At 60.1% G+C, this 17,021-nt stretch overlaps 1 protein-coding gene across 1 annotated transcript in view; it reads right to left on the reverse strand.

Moving 5' to 3' along the window:
* Nucleotides 1–17,021, reverse strand: part of HCFC1 (host cell factor C1) — a 28,788-nt gene that overhangs the window by 2,507 nt on the left and 9,260 nt on the right. Inside the window, 20 exon segments of the mRNA XM_039866996.1 lie at nt 377–677; nt 1,320–1,505; nt 1,881–2,018; nt 2,111–2,229; nt 2,387–2,704; nt 3,134–3,563; nt 4,160–4,323; nt 4,514–4,964; nt 4,966–6,069; nt 6,667–6,887; nt 7,086–7,224; nt 7,372–7,514; nt 7,819–8,038; nt 8,279–8,383; nt 8,528–8,752; nt 9,096–9,293; nt 9,702–9,862; nt 10,157–10,516; nt 10,611–10,790; nt 11,989–12,095. Coding sequence (XP_039722930.1) covers nt 377–677; nt 1,320–1,505; nt 1,881–2,018; nt 2,111–2,229; nt 2,387–2,704; nt 3,134–3,563; nt 4,160–4,323; nt 4,514–4,964; nt 4,966–6,069; nt 6,667–6,887; nt 7,086–7,224; nt 7,372–7,514; nt 7,819–8,038; nt 8,279–8,383; nt 8,528–8,752; nt 9,096–9,293; nt 9,702–9,862; nt 10,157–10,516; nt 10,611–10,790; nt 11,989–12,095 — 5,270 coding nt within the window.

A 17,021-nucleotide genomic window follows, 5' to 3' on the forward strand; every position in this document is an offset into this window, starting at 1 on the left:
TGTGTGCTGTCTGTCCCCCAGGGTGGCCCCGACTCAGGTTAGGGGCCTTCAACTGTCCTCCTTGGGCAACCTCGTGGGAGCTGACTTAAAACCTGACAGGGCAACCCGGGGCCTCCATTCCGCACCCGCCCCTCGCACACTGGGACCCAGCCTCACGCCGTGCCTGTGTCAGGATCTCGCAGTCCTCCCCGTTCCATCTCACCTCAAACACCTCTGTACCCCCAGATGAGACAAGATGCCCCCACCAGACACCTCAGCACTTAGGGTCGCCATGCCCACCCCCAGATTGTATGGCTCCAAATCCAGCTTGAGCTGTCAACCCGCCTCTCCTCAGAAGCTTCACTCAGGAGCCTGAAGCCTGACAAACGACGCCCACCTTGCAACCACCTCACTTGGGTGGCTGGGCCGTAGCCCTTCTCGTTTCGGGCAGCGATGCGGAAGATGATGGCGGGCTTGGTGGTGTAGTCGATGTGGGCATTAGAGAGGCTGGAGGACTGCACGAGGCAGGAGGGGCTGGGCCCGCAGTACACCCGCATGAAGGCCAGCTGGGCGGGGGTCGAACTCTTGGCCTCACCGCCGGCCTGCGAGCTCTGGATGGCCAGGTACACCGAGTACTCAATGATCTTGCCAGAGGTCACAGAGGGGGGCTCCCAGGTGAGGTGAGCACCGTCTGGACTCTAGAACCAAGGCAGCAGAAGTCAAGTTGTGCTGTCTTCAGCCTTTGTGACCTCATCCCCCACTGCCTACAAACTAGACCACTGCATGGCTTCCAGAACCGACGGCTCGTGCTTCGCTGCTCCCGGTAACACAACAGACCTGCTTCACAGCGCAGTTCAAGGAGCCCCAGAGAGACGGCCTTGTCTGCCCCCAGCTGGAAGGCAGCTTCACATAACGACGAAATAAAGTGAGCGGGGACTCAAAATACGGCCTTCCTATATCCGCTCTGACACCTACGGACTTATCACCTAGCCTCTTGTGCCTCAGTTTCCTCATCAGGAAAATGGAGCTGACAACAGGTCCCAGGCCTCCTCGGGACGTTCTAAGAGTTTGATTAAAAAAACATACTGAACGTGACGTGTAGTGGACACTCACTGAACATTAGCTGCCATGTTACAGAGTGGGGAGAATGAGGCCGGGGGACCAAAAGAAACTTGCCCTTGTCATCCCGGCAGCTGGCGACAGTGCCACGACAGAGGCGTCGCCACAGACCTGGATGACTCTGCCCACATGTTGGGGCCCCTCCTGTGTCAGCCCCGCCTGGCCCCGCAGAGAAGGGAGCTCATGAACTCAGCCGAGGCCCGCTCTGCGGCAAGACTCACTTTGCTGATCTTAATGGCACAGGGGGCCCCTGGGAAACCGGGCAGACACGTCTTAAAGGCTGAGATCTCGCTGAAGGGCCCCCGGCCGCAGGCATTGATCCCAGCAACACGGAACTTGTAGGCCGTGCCGGGCTGCAGTTCCTGTTTCTTCAGCTGGTTGTAGTCCGGGACAGTGCCTGAGTCATCCTGGGGAGACGGGCCAGAAGAACAGGGAGAGAGAGAAGAAAGCGACGTGTCAGGAGGCCAGCTCCAGGTCAGCAGAGCTGTTCGGCCAACCTGGGGACCATGCAGGTCCACGTGGGCGAGGGGAAGGGGGCAAGAGCGCAGCCATGGCATCCCCTTCACGAGACGGAAGGTGGCAAGAGGACTGAGACTGGGCTTCTTCACTGCTTCGGGGGGCGCAGGGTTGAGAATGCGTGGCATGGCTGAAGCTCTGCACCTGGCTGTCCCGAGCGGGCCCCCCAAGATGGAGGACACCCTAGGAAGTCTCCTCGAGCCCTGGTACCTGCCTCATGGCCAGAATCCACCCGCCCGAGCGCGTCGGCTGGCAGGGACACTTACGTCAGATGGGACAGCATCATCTGGTGGCAGGAAATAATGTGTCACCATTACGTTGGTGCCCTTAATGACACCCACATCGAACCACTGGTTCTCTTTCTTCACAGGGGCTTTGCTGGGCGCGGGTGCTAAGTCTGGCTTCTGAAAGACAGAAGGAGATCAGATCAGATCAGGCCCTCGGCCCGTGTGGCCCAGAGGCGGCAACCCCCACAGCCCCACGACACCTGACTCACCACGCCCAGGGACTCGATGCCATTGGCTACCTCGGTCAGGGTAGCGGCGGCCTGCAGCTTTGCGGTACTGGCTCCCACGACAGGCTGGGGGGCCACAAACGTGTTGGAAGGAGCCAGGCCTGGGAGGGAAAGAAGGTGTCAGCAGGAAAGGCCCTCCCTCAGACCGGGCCACACTCTATCTGTGCACGCAAGGGCCCGGACACCCCCGAACCTCACTCCATCCCTGTGGGCAGCGCGACAGGAAACGTGCACGTGGCTGGGCAATGCCCCGCTTACTCTCAGTGGCTGTGGAGGGCAGCAGGGCCACGGTGCTGGGGACAGGCCCAGCAAGCTCGCTGAGGCAGTTGCTCTCGATCGTCGGGTCGTTGAGGCTGTCAGCAGGGGCCAGGGCCTCGGTGGGGAGGTGGTGCTGCTGTTGCGCCTGTGCCTCCTGCAGCTGCTGCTGCTGCTGCACCAGGGCGGCCAGCTCCTGCTGCGTCAGCACGATGGGGATGGTGGTGGCCTGCCCCTCCTGGCCCTCGGCCGACAGATGGCCCAGCTCTGCCTGTGTCACGGCCGCCGCCGCGTCGGACGTGTCCATGGGTTCCCCAGTGCCTGCTCCAGAGTGGAGGAAAACAGTACTCAAGAGGGATGCCAGCCAGGATGAGTCGTCCCTGGCTTCCCAAGGTCACTGTCCCTGTTCCCCCAGCACTATGGGCGGTTCTAAGCGACGTAGACGTAGGCCCTGAAAGCCTGTTCCACGGACCCTATTTCCGGCCTACCTCTACTCTGCCCTAACCCAGCCAAACGGCCCTGCTTCCTTCCTGGGTTCCTAGTCCAGCTCAGCCCACCAGCTGCGCCTGGCCTCCCCATCGCATATGACTCGGGCCACTCTGGTAGGAAGCGCGCCTCCTCTTCCGAGGCTGCGTATCAGCAGGGCGGCTCTAGAGCCCTGTGTCCTTACTCCCCGAGGGGCCCGTCCTCCCTTCAGGGTGCTCGTCTGGCCTGGACCACAGACGGCGTGCGCGCCCTCCCCGCACCTACCCATGACGGCCTGCTGCGCAGCCTGGAGCACCGCCTGGATGGCCAGGGCCTGGGCCTCCTCTGTGGCTGCAGCCTGGGCAGCCGCTTCGGCAGCAGCAGTCACTGCCAGCTCCTCAGGGGTGAGCCCTGTCACCATGAGGGTGGTCGTGCCCGCCTGGGCCTCGGCCATCAGCTCTTGGGGAAGTGCCAACTGGTCTACTTCAGACTGTGTGGGCGGGGGTGGCTGGACCACCACGGTGGCCACCACAGCTGAGCTGGCAGACTCCTGGCCTGAAGATGGATCCCCTGTACTGCTCAGATCCACGGCGGCCTGGGAGGCTGACAGGACCTCAGCGGACTCCCCCATCAGGGCTGTGGAGCTGGGCTGCAGGAGTTGCCGTGGGGGCAGCTGCTGGCGAGGCCCTGGCGAGGCCTGGAGTTCCTCTGGGGGCTGCAGGATGTCAACAGCAGAGAAGGGCATGTCAGATGTTTCTGTGTTGGCTATGGTCACTGTTATCGTGGCCGGGATGGGGACTTCGGTGGTCAGAGCCCCTGGGGTAGTCTCAGTCACTGATGAGATCTTCTAGAAAGGGAGAGAAGTCCCTGTGAGAGGGGAGAGGGAGGCCAGAACCAAGCAGCCTGCATCTTTCCCCTGTGGGCCTGGATTCCCATTCTCGATGAGCTGGCACAACCCCATTAAATGGGGAGGGCTGGCGGGCCACTGGGCAACGGCACAGGAGGGAAACTTCGAGACCCGCTGGCCGATTTTAACCCGTCCTCGGAGAGGCCTCCCAGTCTAGTCCAAAAGGGGCACTCAGGCTCCCGCCCTGTCACTCCTACAGGGAAACAGCAAGCCACGGGACCGGGGGACTCCTGACACCTGCCCTGCAGTGACTGAAGGCTGCCCTTCCAAGATCTGGGAAAGGACCAGGAACAATAATATGTGTGGTACAACAGTGACACCTAGTGTCTGACTGTAGAACAGCATGGGCTGCAGGCGCACTGGGCAGCAGGGAGGCGAAAGAGGGATCCTCCAGAGGCTCTTACCGGCACGGAGGGGCCTGGGACCGGTGTAGACTGTGTCACAGTAGTCACAGCCCGTGTCAGCGTGGAAGACACGGTTGTTGTGACAGCACTGGAGCTGGTGATGTTCACACTGTCGCCCTGGGTGCTCTCCACCTCTCCCTGGTCACTGGCAGCCGGAGGAGGATCTGTGCAGGGCCGGCAGAGTGTGAGGTGACAAGGACTTAACCAGTGAGAGGCTAGGGGGAGAGGCTGGTTGACGGGAGCTCCAGGGCCTCTGCCTGGGCTCTGGCCAGCGAGATCTTTCACCGCTTCCCTCACCCGTTGAGCCCTGGGCTCTAGGAGACCATGAATGCCAGGCTGGCCGCCTTCACACACCTTGGTTTGAGCTCATGTTGGAGGTGACAGTAGTGGCCGTGTGCGTGGTGCCCGTCTCGTGCGTCTCACAGGGGGGGTTGGAGCACACCCTCTGTGTCGGAAAAGGAGCCAGCAATGAAGTGCCGGCCTGGGAAGCGACGGTGGGCAGTGCTGCCCCCTCCAAGCTGGACTCCGGGGTCCTATGGGAGGGGGTAGTGTCGGGGAGCAGGGTGCCCATGCTAACCGACATGGTGGTACCAGTGGAAGTGGTCTGGTGCGTCTCGCAGGGCCGGCCGGCAGGGGGCTGCTGCCCACCCTCGGGCTGGCCTGCACCCCCGCCGGAAGTGGCGGTGGTGGGTGTGTGGGTAGTGCCCGTCTCGTGGGTCTCGCAGGGTGGGTTGGAGCAGACCCGCTGGGCGCTGCCTGCATTCGAGGTAGTGGCTGTGTTGGTAGTGCCCGCAAGGCCCGTCTGCCACTGGAGTACGGGTCATCCTGCCGAAATTGAATTGAAAGGAGCAGACTTGGGTCACGGTGGCCGAGGAGCACAACAGCGCCTCCAGGGCTGTCACAGTCACAGCGGTGCCGGGTGCGCTCTCGTACACATGTATGGGGATCCCCCGCACCTGGCCGAGCTCCCCAGCACCCATGGCGGAGCGGGCTGTGGTGGGGGTGTTGGTCGTATGGGTGTGATGTGCCTCTAGCTGGCGCCCCAGGGACATCAGCTGACCCAGGCTGGCTACAGGGCTGTCCTTGCCACTGGGGCCACTGGGCCTGACTTGGCCACTTGCAGGGGCCAACTGCACAAAAGTGGTGCTGCGGCTCCCAGCCTCCAGTGCCAGGCTAGGCCCAAAGAGCGGGCTGGCTGAGCACGGGGCCCCGGTGGCCATCACAGTCATGGTGGTGCTGGTTGCGCTGGTCTGGCGGGTTTGGCATGAGGGCTTGAAAGAACTCAGGACTCCCTCCAGTGCCCCCGCAGCCATACTGACCCGGACCACGGCAGGAGCCGTGGTGGCTGTACAGGCGCGCCGGGCGTCTTGCTGCTGGCCGGCACCAATGCTCGACATGGCGGTGGACGCGGTGCTAGTGGTGCCCGTCTCGTGGGTCTCGCAGGGCGGATTGGAGCAGCCGTGCTGCCCAGCCATGTTGGAGGTGGCAGTGGTGGCCGTGTTGGTGGTACCTGTCTCATGGGTCTCACACGGTGGGTTGGAGCAGACGCGAACCACGCTGCCATTCTGCTGGCTCACTGTCGAAGTCACGAGAGAAGCGGCTGCCTCCTGCCTGTCACAGACGAACTGCACTTGGGTTGGCTGTGGGTGCCCTCCGAGGTTAGCCACGACAGTGGTGGTGGGTGTGTTAGTGGTGCCTGTCTCGTGGGTCTCGCAGGGCGGGTTGGAGCACACCAGCGTCACGGTGCCGGGCTGCACGTCACCCTGGCCCGAGTCCGCAATGGTGACGGTGGCTGTGGGCTGTTCTGTAGTAGGTGAGGCCAGAATGGACACTGGGAGGTCGTGCACAGGCTGGGCCTCGACCCCACTGGGCGCCGTGATCAGGGTCACCTGGGTGGGCTGAGAGACAGGCTGGGGAGACGCCAGACAAAAAGAGTTAGTGACACAACTTCCCGTCTGTCCGTCCCTCCCAACATCCTACAGTGCCACCCATGCCAGCTGAGACCACAGGCAGACTCAGCTCCTGCTCGCCCTCTGACCCTAAGACAGCGACTTGCTCAGGGACCAGGGAGGCACTGCTTCGCCTCAAGGGCCACAGGGCCTGGGTGGGACCAGCCCTGCTTAGGGAAGGAACCCCACTGACCCCGCATGGCATGAAGGCCAATAACAAACGCTTCACCAATGCCAGGAATTCAGCTGAAGATGAAAACCAAATACTACATGCACATGAAGATAAACAGCTGCATCGTCTACGACACCACGAGAAAGAAGCTAGCGTTCAAAAAGTGGAAATGCTGAAGTATGACGTCTCGAACAGACTACTAGTGATCAAGAGGTGATTCTGCAACAGGGAACACACACGACACAGGTGCTACATGCACGACAGAGAGGACTTGCTGCACACAGTGGCAGAAGATGGGAGGCCGGTCACCTCAGGCTGAGGCTCATATGCGTCCCCAAACTCACTGACACATAACCATGGCTTGCGTGCACTCCCAGCTACCTTACCTGCATGGTGATGGTGGGCGTGGTGAGACCACTGGCCGCTGTCAGCGTGGTCTGCGCGGCTGACACGGTGATGGCAGTGGGGTTGATCACCTGGCTTGAGAGGGTGGCAATGGTGCCCAACGTGGTGATGGGCGTGGCCAGGGAGGCACTGGTACTGTGGCCTCCAGCTCCGGCGAGGCTAGTGGAGACGGTGCCTGTGACGGTGCCCAGGGTTGTGACACCTGAAGGCAGGGAGAAGCAGGACTGGGATGAGGCCTGCGGCCGCTGCCTCCTTTCCAGCCGCTTTTCTCCCTGGACGGGGCTGGAGGGCACCGAGTGCCCCCAGTGGGAATGGAAGGCTCCGGAGAGAGCACCTGCCTCACCCCGCAGCCCTCCTACGGGAGGTGGACGAAGAAAGAACATGCGAAGTGGCTACACACCTGTGGTGCCCTTCACAACCAACGTGGTGACGGCCGGTTTGACGGCAGAGACGGTGACGGGGGTGACCAGGCGGACGCCTCCCATGGGCACGGTGCGGAGGATGGTGCCTGGCTGTCCAGGGGCTCCCTTCAGCACCACCTGGAACATCAGAGGACAGCGCCCCCAACATTACTCACGGGCTGGCTGGACCCTGTGCTGCCCCCTCCCAGGCCCCCCAGGAGGACACATGTGGCCTGTTGGGGTCCTGTGGACACTGCAGTGAAGAGAGGACCAGGCTCGCCTCACCTGGGTTACGCCTTGCTGCCCGTGGCCAGTGGCGATTTTGGGGACAGCAGTGATGATTTTCGCAGGTGCTCCAGTTCCCGAAGTCATAACCTTGGTGGTGATGATGGTGATAGGGGACTTGATGCCAGGAGTGCTGGTCACACCTAGACAGGAGAGAGGGAGGGTAGCACGGCTTCGGACCAGGCCTCCGAGGCTCCCCAGCGCTAGCTGCCCTGTATGTCCCCTTTCCGGCAGTCACTCCTACGGCCCCTCGCTTAAAAGGAAGAAGGGCCAATTAAAGCCGCACCCTGCCACCTCCCCACAAACTTGAGCGAAAGGCGAGGAGAGGGTGGAGAAGAGGGGAGAACCAAACAGAAACCCAGAGCACGGCGCAGCCCGGTCACCATGCCTGTACGGCGACAGCCACCTGAAGCGGTTCGTCACCCGCACGCTGGGGGAGGTCCCTACCTGTGGCACCCGCCTGCGTGATGATGGCTGACATGGGGATGGTCTTGATGATGGTGGTCGTGCCAGGCTTGGTGGTGCTGGGGGACACACTGCTGATGCCCAAGATGGTGGGCTTAGTCCCAGCTCCACTGGCCTGCGTGGTAGTGATGATAGTTGTGGGCTTGCCATCTGCCGAGGTCACCAGCTTCAGGATGGTCCCGGCGGGCAGGGGTCCTTTGGTCTGCAAGGGAAAACAGGTAGAGCAGGGTGAGGTGGACCAGCCAGGACATAAAGCCTGATGGAAGTCTGATCTGGCTCCTCTCCATCAGAGGCCGAGCGATTCTGGGACTATTCGGAAGATAGTGCCTGACGGGACCGAGCAGTAGGACTTCCTGTGCAACACGTACCCGAGGGACCTTCTCCAGGCAGGGAGGCAAATTCTATTTGCTGGTGTCGCAGAGTCCGGGACCCACAAGCTCACCTGGATGATCTGAGTCACAGGGCCTGTAGATGCCTGGCCTGTGACTGCTGAAGTCTGAACTGGTTTGGTCTGGACCACCGACATCACTTTGCCCAGATTGGAAATCTAAAAAGCAAAGAATGGAGCGGGGAGTGATGTGAAAACCAATCGAGAGCACGGCCTGGGCTGGGGCTCTCCTGGCACGGGCTTAGGACAGTGCCACAGCCCGGCAGCTGTCACCCATGCAGCAGGGTGGCACCCATCGCTCACCAGGGCACTGCCTCCTGGGACAGAGATGGGGCTCTTCACCAGGGTGATCGTCTTGGTGACTCCGCCCACCACTGTGGTCACCACCTGGGCTTGCTGGGCCACAGTCACGGTCCCTGACTTGTGCACTGTGATGATGGGACGAGTGGATGTGTTGGCAGCAGAGGAGACGGACGTCCCCACCTGGGCGGCTGCAGTCTTCAGCATGCGCGTGGCTGGGTTGCTCACCTAGGAGCAGGGAAAGAGATCAGTGACGGGCGGGGCCGGGAGGGATAGCGCCTCTATCTCGGGTGTCCTGGCAGGCCTACAGCTCGCCCCCTGCCCCAACTCTGCCTGAAGAGCCGGGTCTGGGTGACGTCTCCTTTAGTGAAGCGAGCGATGCAGAAGACTGAACCACAGGTCCAGCCTAAATGTGACAGCTTATTCCACAGCAAGCCGCAATTATGGACCGACAGCCCCTGCGAGATGGTCCGGAGCCCTGGAGAAGTGACTGCTGTCTGGAGACATTCACTGCCCGGAAGCCCCTGGCCCCAAGGCTGCTGGCTCAGAACCAGGCCCGAAAGATGCTTACCATGACTGGTGAGGAGGCCACCTTCACAGTGGCCGGGAGGGTGGTAGTGCCAGGTGTCACGGCAACAGTTTTGACAATGGTGGTGCCCGCTGGGACGCTCAGCACCGTGGGTGCTGAGGAAGGAGGGATCTTCTGGGTGGCAGCGGCTGCGGCTGCCAGCGCAGCCATGCCACTCATCTGGGGGTTACTGCCGATCACCTGCAACGGGCACAGGGAGCGTGAGCCGCAGGGAACGCTGGGACCCGGACCACCCCCGACTTCTCCAGGGGGCCTCCTCGCGCCCGGCAGCGCCCCAACCCTGGATTCCTACCACGGAGCAGGCCCAGTGACCCCGAGGCCGGGGTTCGCCAGCAGCTCTGGGTCTTTTCTAAAGACCAGAGTCCTACACGGCTCCCTCCTCACGGGTCTGGCTGGGCCAACCCCTAGCTGCTCAGTGTCCCCTCAGGCTTCACGACAAGAAAGTTTACATTTAAAAGGCCCCTGGGATCGGATGGCAGGGAGGTCCTTCAGAGGCACTGAGTTTTTCGACAAACGGTACTGAGGCTGGGTGCCATCAATGACCAGGAAGTCCCGCCCCACCAGCCCAGTCTCGAAATGGCTCCTCACCGTCCCCTGAGCGCTCTGTGTGGGCACAACCATTCTCACGCCTGCAGGAAGGGACGTCACCGTGACAGGGGCTTTCCCCGCCTGGCTGGAAGGTCGCATGGTGACCAACGGGGTTCCTGTTGTAGCCTGAGGACCGGTCACTTTGAGAACGGCAGGGACAGCTGGCGAGAGAAGGCGGCAGCCATCAGCAGAGCCCCGGCCCCTCTGTAGGCTCTTTCAGCATTTAGTCGTGAACTGCTTCTATGACCTGCTGATGCTCCATGTCTGGCCCTTCCGGACACCTTCGGTGACAGTCTCCACAAGCGGGACCTCGCTTTCCCTCTCCTGCCCCCGAGCGCTCAGTGACAAGCCTGCACTAACTGCTGCCAGGCAGACCGCCTGTTTAGCAGCCCTTACTCAGGAACATCCGCCCCGTGGGCCGGCCCTTGCCCTCAAGTGCCCGGTCCCCGGCTCACCTTGAGTCCTGGTTGCGGTGGGCACTGAAATCGAGCTGCCAGGCACGGGCGGTAATACCTGGATGGTGGTGGTGGTCGGGGGTACAGCAGCAGCCTGGGGCAGCAACGTGATGCCTACTTGGGTCAGTGGCTGCACAGCAGGTGCGGCTGCCGCTGGGGCAGGGCTCTTGGGAGGGTTGGCAGGCACAGATGGGACCGGATTGGGTGTGGGGGAGGTGGCAGTGGCAGCCGTGGCAGGAATGTCGTATTTCTGGAGCTGCAGGAGGTAACTGTCGGCAGTTGCCACTGCCCCCCAGCTCACCTCCAGGGAATTGGTGTTCGCTCGTACCAGTTGCACCCGGGCCGGGGGTGGCGGCTTTTCTGTGGGAGAGCACCACAGCCGGTGAGGAGGGGCAGGCTGGCCTTCGGGGGTGAGCGTGGCAGCCCTCAGGCTGCCTCCTCCAGTGAGCCTTACCTGTTTCCAGGTACCAGAGATCCTTGCAGCACACCTGGTTGTTCCAGGCCTTCCGGTAGCCATCACGCCCACTCCAAATGTACAGGCGGGTGTTGATCGCTACAGCACAGTGGCCGGCTCGGGCCCGGGGAATGTTGTCCTCCAGGGTATCCATCAGGATGGTCTCCCAGGCCATGGTATCTGGGGAAAGCGGGAGGTGAAGGTTAGCAGAGAGGCAGAGGAACCTACAACCCCCAAGTGGCCCTTTGGCCTTTTGCTGTCGGGGTGGGGAATTAAAACCAGGAAGCCATCAAAGATTATAAAATGAGAAAGAAAGAAAAAAAAAAAAGGAATAAAATAAAAAAAAAAAAAAAAAAAAGGCCAAACCCCCAAAACAACAACTCTGTATGGCAAAAAGACCATAACAAAAAAAATTATAAACCACGAACTACAAACTGGGAAAACTATTCGAAATACACAGCCAAAGGTTTCACTTCTTGCACGTCAAACAACACAAGAGCCTATAGAAAGAGACGGGCAAAGAGGAATGTAAGTTGCGGAAAAGCTGCAGGATCTAAGTAAAACGAGGAGCTGCGCTCAAAAAGAGAGAAACGTGCTTAACCCGTGAGGTGTCTGGCAGTTGCGTTTCAGTGCCCGCTGCGGCCGGGGCTCAGAGTGAGCCGGGGGCACAGGGCTGGCCCGTGGGGATGTTCAATCGCCTCGCGGGCTTGGCGAGGAGCAAACGGTTTGCTGCCGTGTGGGCACCGCCGGGGATGCCTATGTGGGTAGAGCCTCCGTGCAGGGCAGCTGGGCAACATTCCGCTAACGGCAATTCTGCCTGGAGGTCTTTACCACTTCAAATCCACTTGCACGTGGGTGAGAACGGCGCAAGGATACTCACGGAGCAGCGTCTGGGCAAGTTTCGACACCAGGATAGCAATTCAAAAGAATGAGGCCGCTTGGCGTGTGGGGATGGGTTGGTCTCCAAGACAGAGTAAACGGAAAAGGCCAGGAGCAGCGCTGCGTAGAGCACGCTGCCGTTCTGTTTGTTTGTTTCTAAAGGAACCTACAGCCCATGCCTGTGTACACAGAGAAGTCCCTGCAGGGCGGATGAGAAGCCGCCAAGGGGGCTGCCTCTGAGGAGCAGAATGAAAGGCGCGGGGAGGCGCTGCGCCCTGAGGCTTTGATACTTCCGCGTGTGGGACCACGTGTAGGAAGAGCCTATTCAACAAACGAAAAGGAGGAGGTTCGCTTCGAGCGCTCTGACCAGTGGCCATTTCTCATGGATTCTAGAGGCACAGGCCTTCGCTCCCTGCACATCCCACACAGCTCTTGGGGCTGAGGAGGGCCAGCCTCCTGCAGCCCTCCGCAGGCCACTCCGAGCCCGAGGAGGCCATACCCAGGTTGAGACAAGCCAGTGTGTTGGTACACTTCCACTCCTTCTCGTGTGTGGCCACTTTGACGTCATCCATGACGAGAGGCACCCAGCCACCAAACACGTACATTCTGGGACGAGGGAGGGAAGAGTAGGAGACGATTGTAGAGGAGGTGCCAAACTAGAGGCCACCTCTTCCATCCAGAAAGTTCTAAACACGCTTGGTCCTCTAGCTCTCCCCAGGACGCATGAAGCTCTTGACGTGGCCCGCTCCTGCTTGGTGGCTCAGCCCTCACAAGAACTGTGTCACCTCCACATGGAACCACTGTTCATAGCTCATCTCGGTCCCCATCGTTCTTATATTCGCTTTGGGACCTTGGTATTGACAGACACCCAGCTGCTTACAGGCAGAGGATCTAGAACAGTCTGTGCCCCTCTACCCTGAGTCTGTCTTCTCTCGGTCCCCCAGGGTTGTAATGGAAAGACAGGGCTGCTGAATGCCAGCCTAGCCAGAAAGAGGCCTCCTCAGGATTGCTGGAACAAAACTGAGAGCCCTTTGGGGCGGGGCGGGCAGGGAAGGGCTACGAAGAGAGACGCAAGGGCGGGCTACTCACTTGTTGCCTATGGTCGTGGCCGAGTGGAGACTTCGTGGAAGAGGCGCCACCCCGCTGAGGCTGGGCTTGTTCCACGTGAGAGTCTCTGCAGAGAGGGGGAGAAGGGAGGGTCACTCATATGCCAGACACATGCCCTCTGACCCAGAATTCCAGGCCTGGCCTCCCTACAGCCCACGGGAGGCCCCTGAATCAGGCGCTGGCATTTCCCAAGCCCTGTTCGCCACCCTGGCAAGTGGCGTCTCTTCGAATGTTTACTGAGCACCTGCTGTGGGCCAGCCCCGCTCTCAGGGTTGCAGCTGGGGGCGGGGAAGTGGTATGGTGACGTGTCACCTCCTACTCTCCAGAAAATGCATCTGCCTGCACACCACCTGCACTGTCTACAGACTGAGTGTCAGGACGCCCCATGCTGCTGGGAATTTCGCTCACAAGAAACTATTTGAGTGTTCACGCCGATCTCGCTACGGGATAAAACCACCCTGCAGAGATCTGTCGTCAGCCTCCTCCTCCCCTCGGCCTTCTTCAGGTCAAAAATCCACACTTCTTTCTACCGCTCCTGATGCCCCACCTGGGTACCAGCCCAAGGAGCCCCCCGAGGGCTCGTGAGCTCTCAACATTCCATCTGATGACAACAGACTGGTGTGCGCGACTCCTGGTACGGTCTGACCACTGACGACTTGATGGGGACTAACGCTATCTAATCTAGACGATTCTGTTCCCCAAAAGCCTTAACGTCTCCCCTTATTCTCCTCTAAGCTGGCAGACCCACTCAGCCTTGTTCTTTCTTAAAAGCAACGCCACAAGCTCAGGGCAAAGATGACGGCCCCAGACAGGGTCCTGCCCCAACCGTGCCACAAGGAGCCAAGCGGACCCTCCCTCTCCCTGTGAGCCCCACACCGTCGTCCCACGCTGGCCACCCAGCAGACTAGCTTTGCTCTGAGACTGAGAAGCCACCCACATCTTACCAATATCCAGGGTCCAGAGGTCCCCCAGCCGGCAGCCACTCATCCCTCCGTAGATCACCAGCTTGGATTTCTTGTTGTCCTTCTCAGTGTAGACCACGGCGGTATGTGACTCCCGGGGTGGGGGCAGGACGCCATAAGTGATGGGGATGTCCCAGGCTACCACTCCGGAGCCTGGCCGCAGTTCCAGGATATATAAGTCATTTAGGTACCTGGAGAAGAAAGGTCGGTTACGGCAAGTCCCGACTCTGCGTGCCGCAGGCCTCACCCGCTTCTATGTGTGAACAGCAGATTCCCTGAGAGACAAAGGGGGCTGAGGTCACACGAATGAGTTCTTCTACCCTCGCCCTCAAGGACTGGCTGCCAAAAGCTCCCGAGGATGAGCGTGGGTCCAAGAGGAGCGGCAGGACCAGGGCGCGCAGGGCCGCCTGCACGTGAGGCTGGGCACCGCACTAGGGCCTCCGGCTGAGACGACCTCCAGACTTTAGAGAGGCTCTCGGCCACCGGCCTTGGAAAACGAAAATGCCCCCCACTACCCCTGCAGGCAGAGGAGGCTGGGAAGGAAAGCGCCAGCCCCAAGCTGGGTCTGAGGAGAAGGGACCAGCCCTCCTCCCCTGATGCCTCCTCGCAGTTAGAGACCTCCAAGCCGGAAAGCTCTTTATGGGGCACCTAGTGCCCCTCTCTCCTTTCACAAAGGGACTCGGCATGGCGGGGCTGGCTGGCGCGTGGGATTCCACATGAAGAGGACAAAGCCTCACCTCGGAATGTTGTTCTTGGGGTCCTCGCTATCGTTGGCCAGACCCCCAAACAGGTAGCATTTGTTGCCCACAAGGGAGAAGCTGTGCCCGAGCCGAGGACATGGAGGGGGCCCGTTTTTGGGTGTCTTTGCTTTGAGTCTCTTCCACTCCCACCGGCTTGCCTGCGAAATCAAGACTCGGTGATTGAATCAGGGATGAGCCGGCCTTTGGGGCCCCGGCCATTTATCGTGTAAGGAGGAGCTGGCCCGGCCGAGGTAGGTGTCTGACTGCAGTGAGAAGGTCCCGGGCGGCGCGGGGCCTGGACAGCCCCTTGAGCAGGCCCCTTCGCCTCCTCACACTCTTGCGTCACCCGCCCCGCACCCCAGCCACGCCTCCAGGGGCCGTTACCTGGAGCTCGTAGAGGTCGTTGCTGTATTTCCCATACTCTACCATTCCACCAAACACCAGCAGGCGAGTCCCGTCGCACACGAAGCCATAGGCTGCACACCCAGGGGGTATGTCCCCTCTCACGGCTGGGATGAACCATTGGTTGGTCGCTGGGGAAACAAGAGGAAGCAGAAGTCAGAACTAGGGAGCTCCTAGAACCACAGTCCCCACTCTTCTTATTTCCCAAACCCACCAGCCTTCAAAACGCAGTCCAAGAAAAAAGGGGCCGAGACAGCGCCCCTATTTCCAAGGATACAAGACTTTCTCTTTCAGCATCCAAATGGCAGCCCCCTATTCCAGCCATCCTCCAAACCCCGTGACCTCAGAGACCACCTCAAAACAACCTGCGATCACCCTGCTTCTTTCTCATCAAGGTCATCTTAATAAGCTGGAAGTCACTAAGATAACTCATCAGCTTCTGGGAACGTGGCCACCAACTTCCTTCCCCTAATGCTGGGTGGGTCATCGGAAAGAAACTTGTAACACCCAAAATACTCTCTCCGTGGCCCCATGCTCCTCCTCCTGAGGGCCCGCAGCTGCATCTTTAAGCGGCTGAAAGATCGACTGGTACTGGCTGGTGCTGTCCCTCCCTGAAGGTGCTGGGCACATGACGGAGGCCAATCAAGGCGGCCTGGCCTGCCGGTTGAGGAGGGAGGGCAGGACACACAAGAACAATCTCTGCTGGCGTCTCCTAGGTGATGGTCCACATCGCCCCTCCTCTATGTCACGCCCACACCCCTCCAGAACATTCTCAAAAGCCAGAGGTGGCAGCAGTAGCGTGAGCTTCTGTGGCAGCCTCACAATCTCTGCCAGCCACAGAAGCTTCCACAAAGCCCATCACCTCTAGTCGGGATGGGGAAGCCACCAAGGATGAGGGTGAATCAGAAGCCAGGCAGCAAGCCTCGTGGCCTGGGCTTGGGAGATGCCCCTGACCTGCCCTCACTTCCGCATCCTCGTGTTCAACTCTCTCGACACCCAAGGTGTGAGAGCTTCTAAAAGCCTCAAACCGGGGGCCAGATGCCTAGATCGCTTTTGGTCAAACGTGGCCGAGCAAGGGGACTGGGATTTGGGCACAAATGGAGTACCCTTGAAGTCTGACATCAGTGAGGCGGGTTAGGCTAGTCCCATGGGGAAGAATTTGGGAGACCCCAGCTCCTGGCCTGACCTTTGCCCACGCATGCACTCGGTCACTGACACAGCCCCTCCCTGCACGCTGGGTAACCCAAGTTCTATGTTATCACCCCCAAGACCCAACATGCGCCTCGCCCAAAAGGCCTGTAACTCATCTAAAAGCGCAAGTGCACCTCTCAAGACAGTTACAGCCTTTCCTGTCACTCTCCGCTACCCAATTCTACAGGTTGGTTTGGGAGAGGCTATCGGTCCCCTCTGTGGTTTGTTTAGCAGAGTCACAGGGACTTCAGAATGCCCAGCACCAATCCTCCTCTCCCCTCCTCTGCCATTTTCCTAGTAGAGGTGCAATGCTGTACTGCTTGCTACGCGCATGCGCCCAGACCCCAGGTCCCGGCTCGCTGCCTCGCGTTCATTCCCACTGCGAACACACACCAGGAAAAGCAGCGGTTTGCCAGGCCGAGGCAAATCGCCCTGCACAAACGGTCCCTGAAAGAGGTCTCATCCAAGTGAGCAGGATAAGAGCTGACAGAAACCTCCAAGACGGTCTCAGCCAACGTCCCTCGATCGACAAAGGAACAGAACCTGGGAGGGGAAGTGACTGACTTGAGGTCACAGAGCAAAACAAACACGGAGAGATAAGAACCTTGTCACTGACTTAAAGTGATCACGAGGTGCTCACCTCGGGGCTCCAAGCACAGGGAGCCATCTGCCGAACTCCCTCACCTGGGCACCCATAGCTAGAGGGCCGTTATGGGACCACCAGTCAGTGCGGGGACAAAGCTACCTGGCAAATGGGATCGACCCACAGCTTTCCCATCACGCTCTGATCACTGACCCAGCCGCCAGGCTACAAGTAACCTGGGACATCCCAAGAGCTCACGATCGCCAGCCTATTCTATAGCACCCAAGGGGTGGTGAACTCATTCTAGAACACTCCAGGCAGGTCGGGGGCCCTCCACCACCCCATCAAGAGCAGTGTGCCCCATCAAGTGCAGTTTCTGGCGTGAAGTTGCAAAGAGCCTCTCTTCATTTCACCCGGTCTCAGTTCTGCCCCTGAGATGGCACAAGCACCCATCTCTTAAATATGACAGCTGCTCGGAGTTGCCCCTTAATCATATCATCTTTGGGTCATCTAGCCGGCGGGGGGGCGGGGGAGCGGCATCGTGTAA

Source organism: Pteropus medius, unplaced genomic scaffold (assembly GCF_902729225.1).
Source record: "Pteropus medius unplaced genomic scaffold, Ma_sr-lr_union100, whole genome shotgun sequence".
Taxonomy (NCBI): domain Eukaryota; kingdom Metazoa; phylum Chordata; class Mammalia; order Chiroptera; family Pteropodidae; genus Pteropus; species Pteropus medius.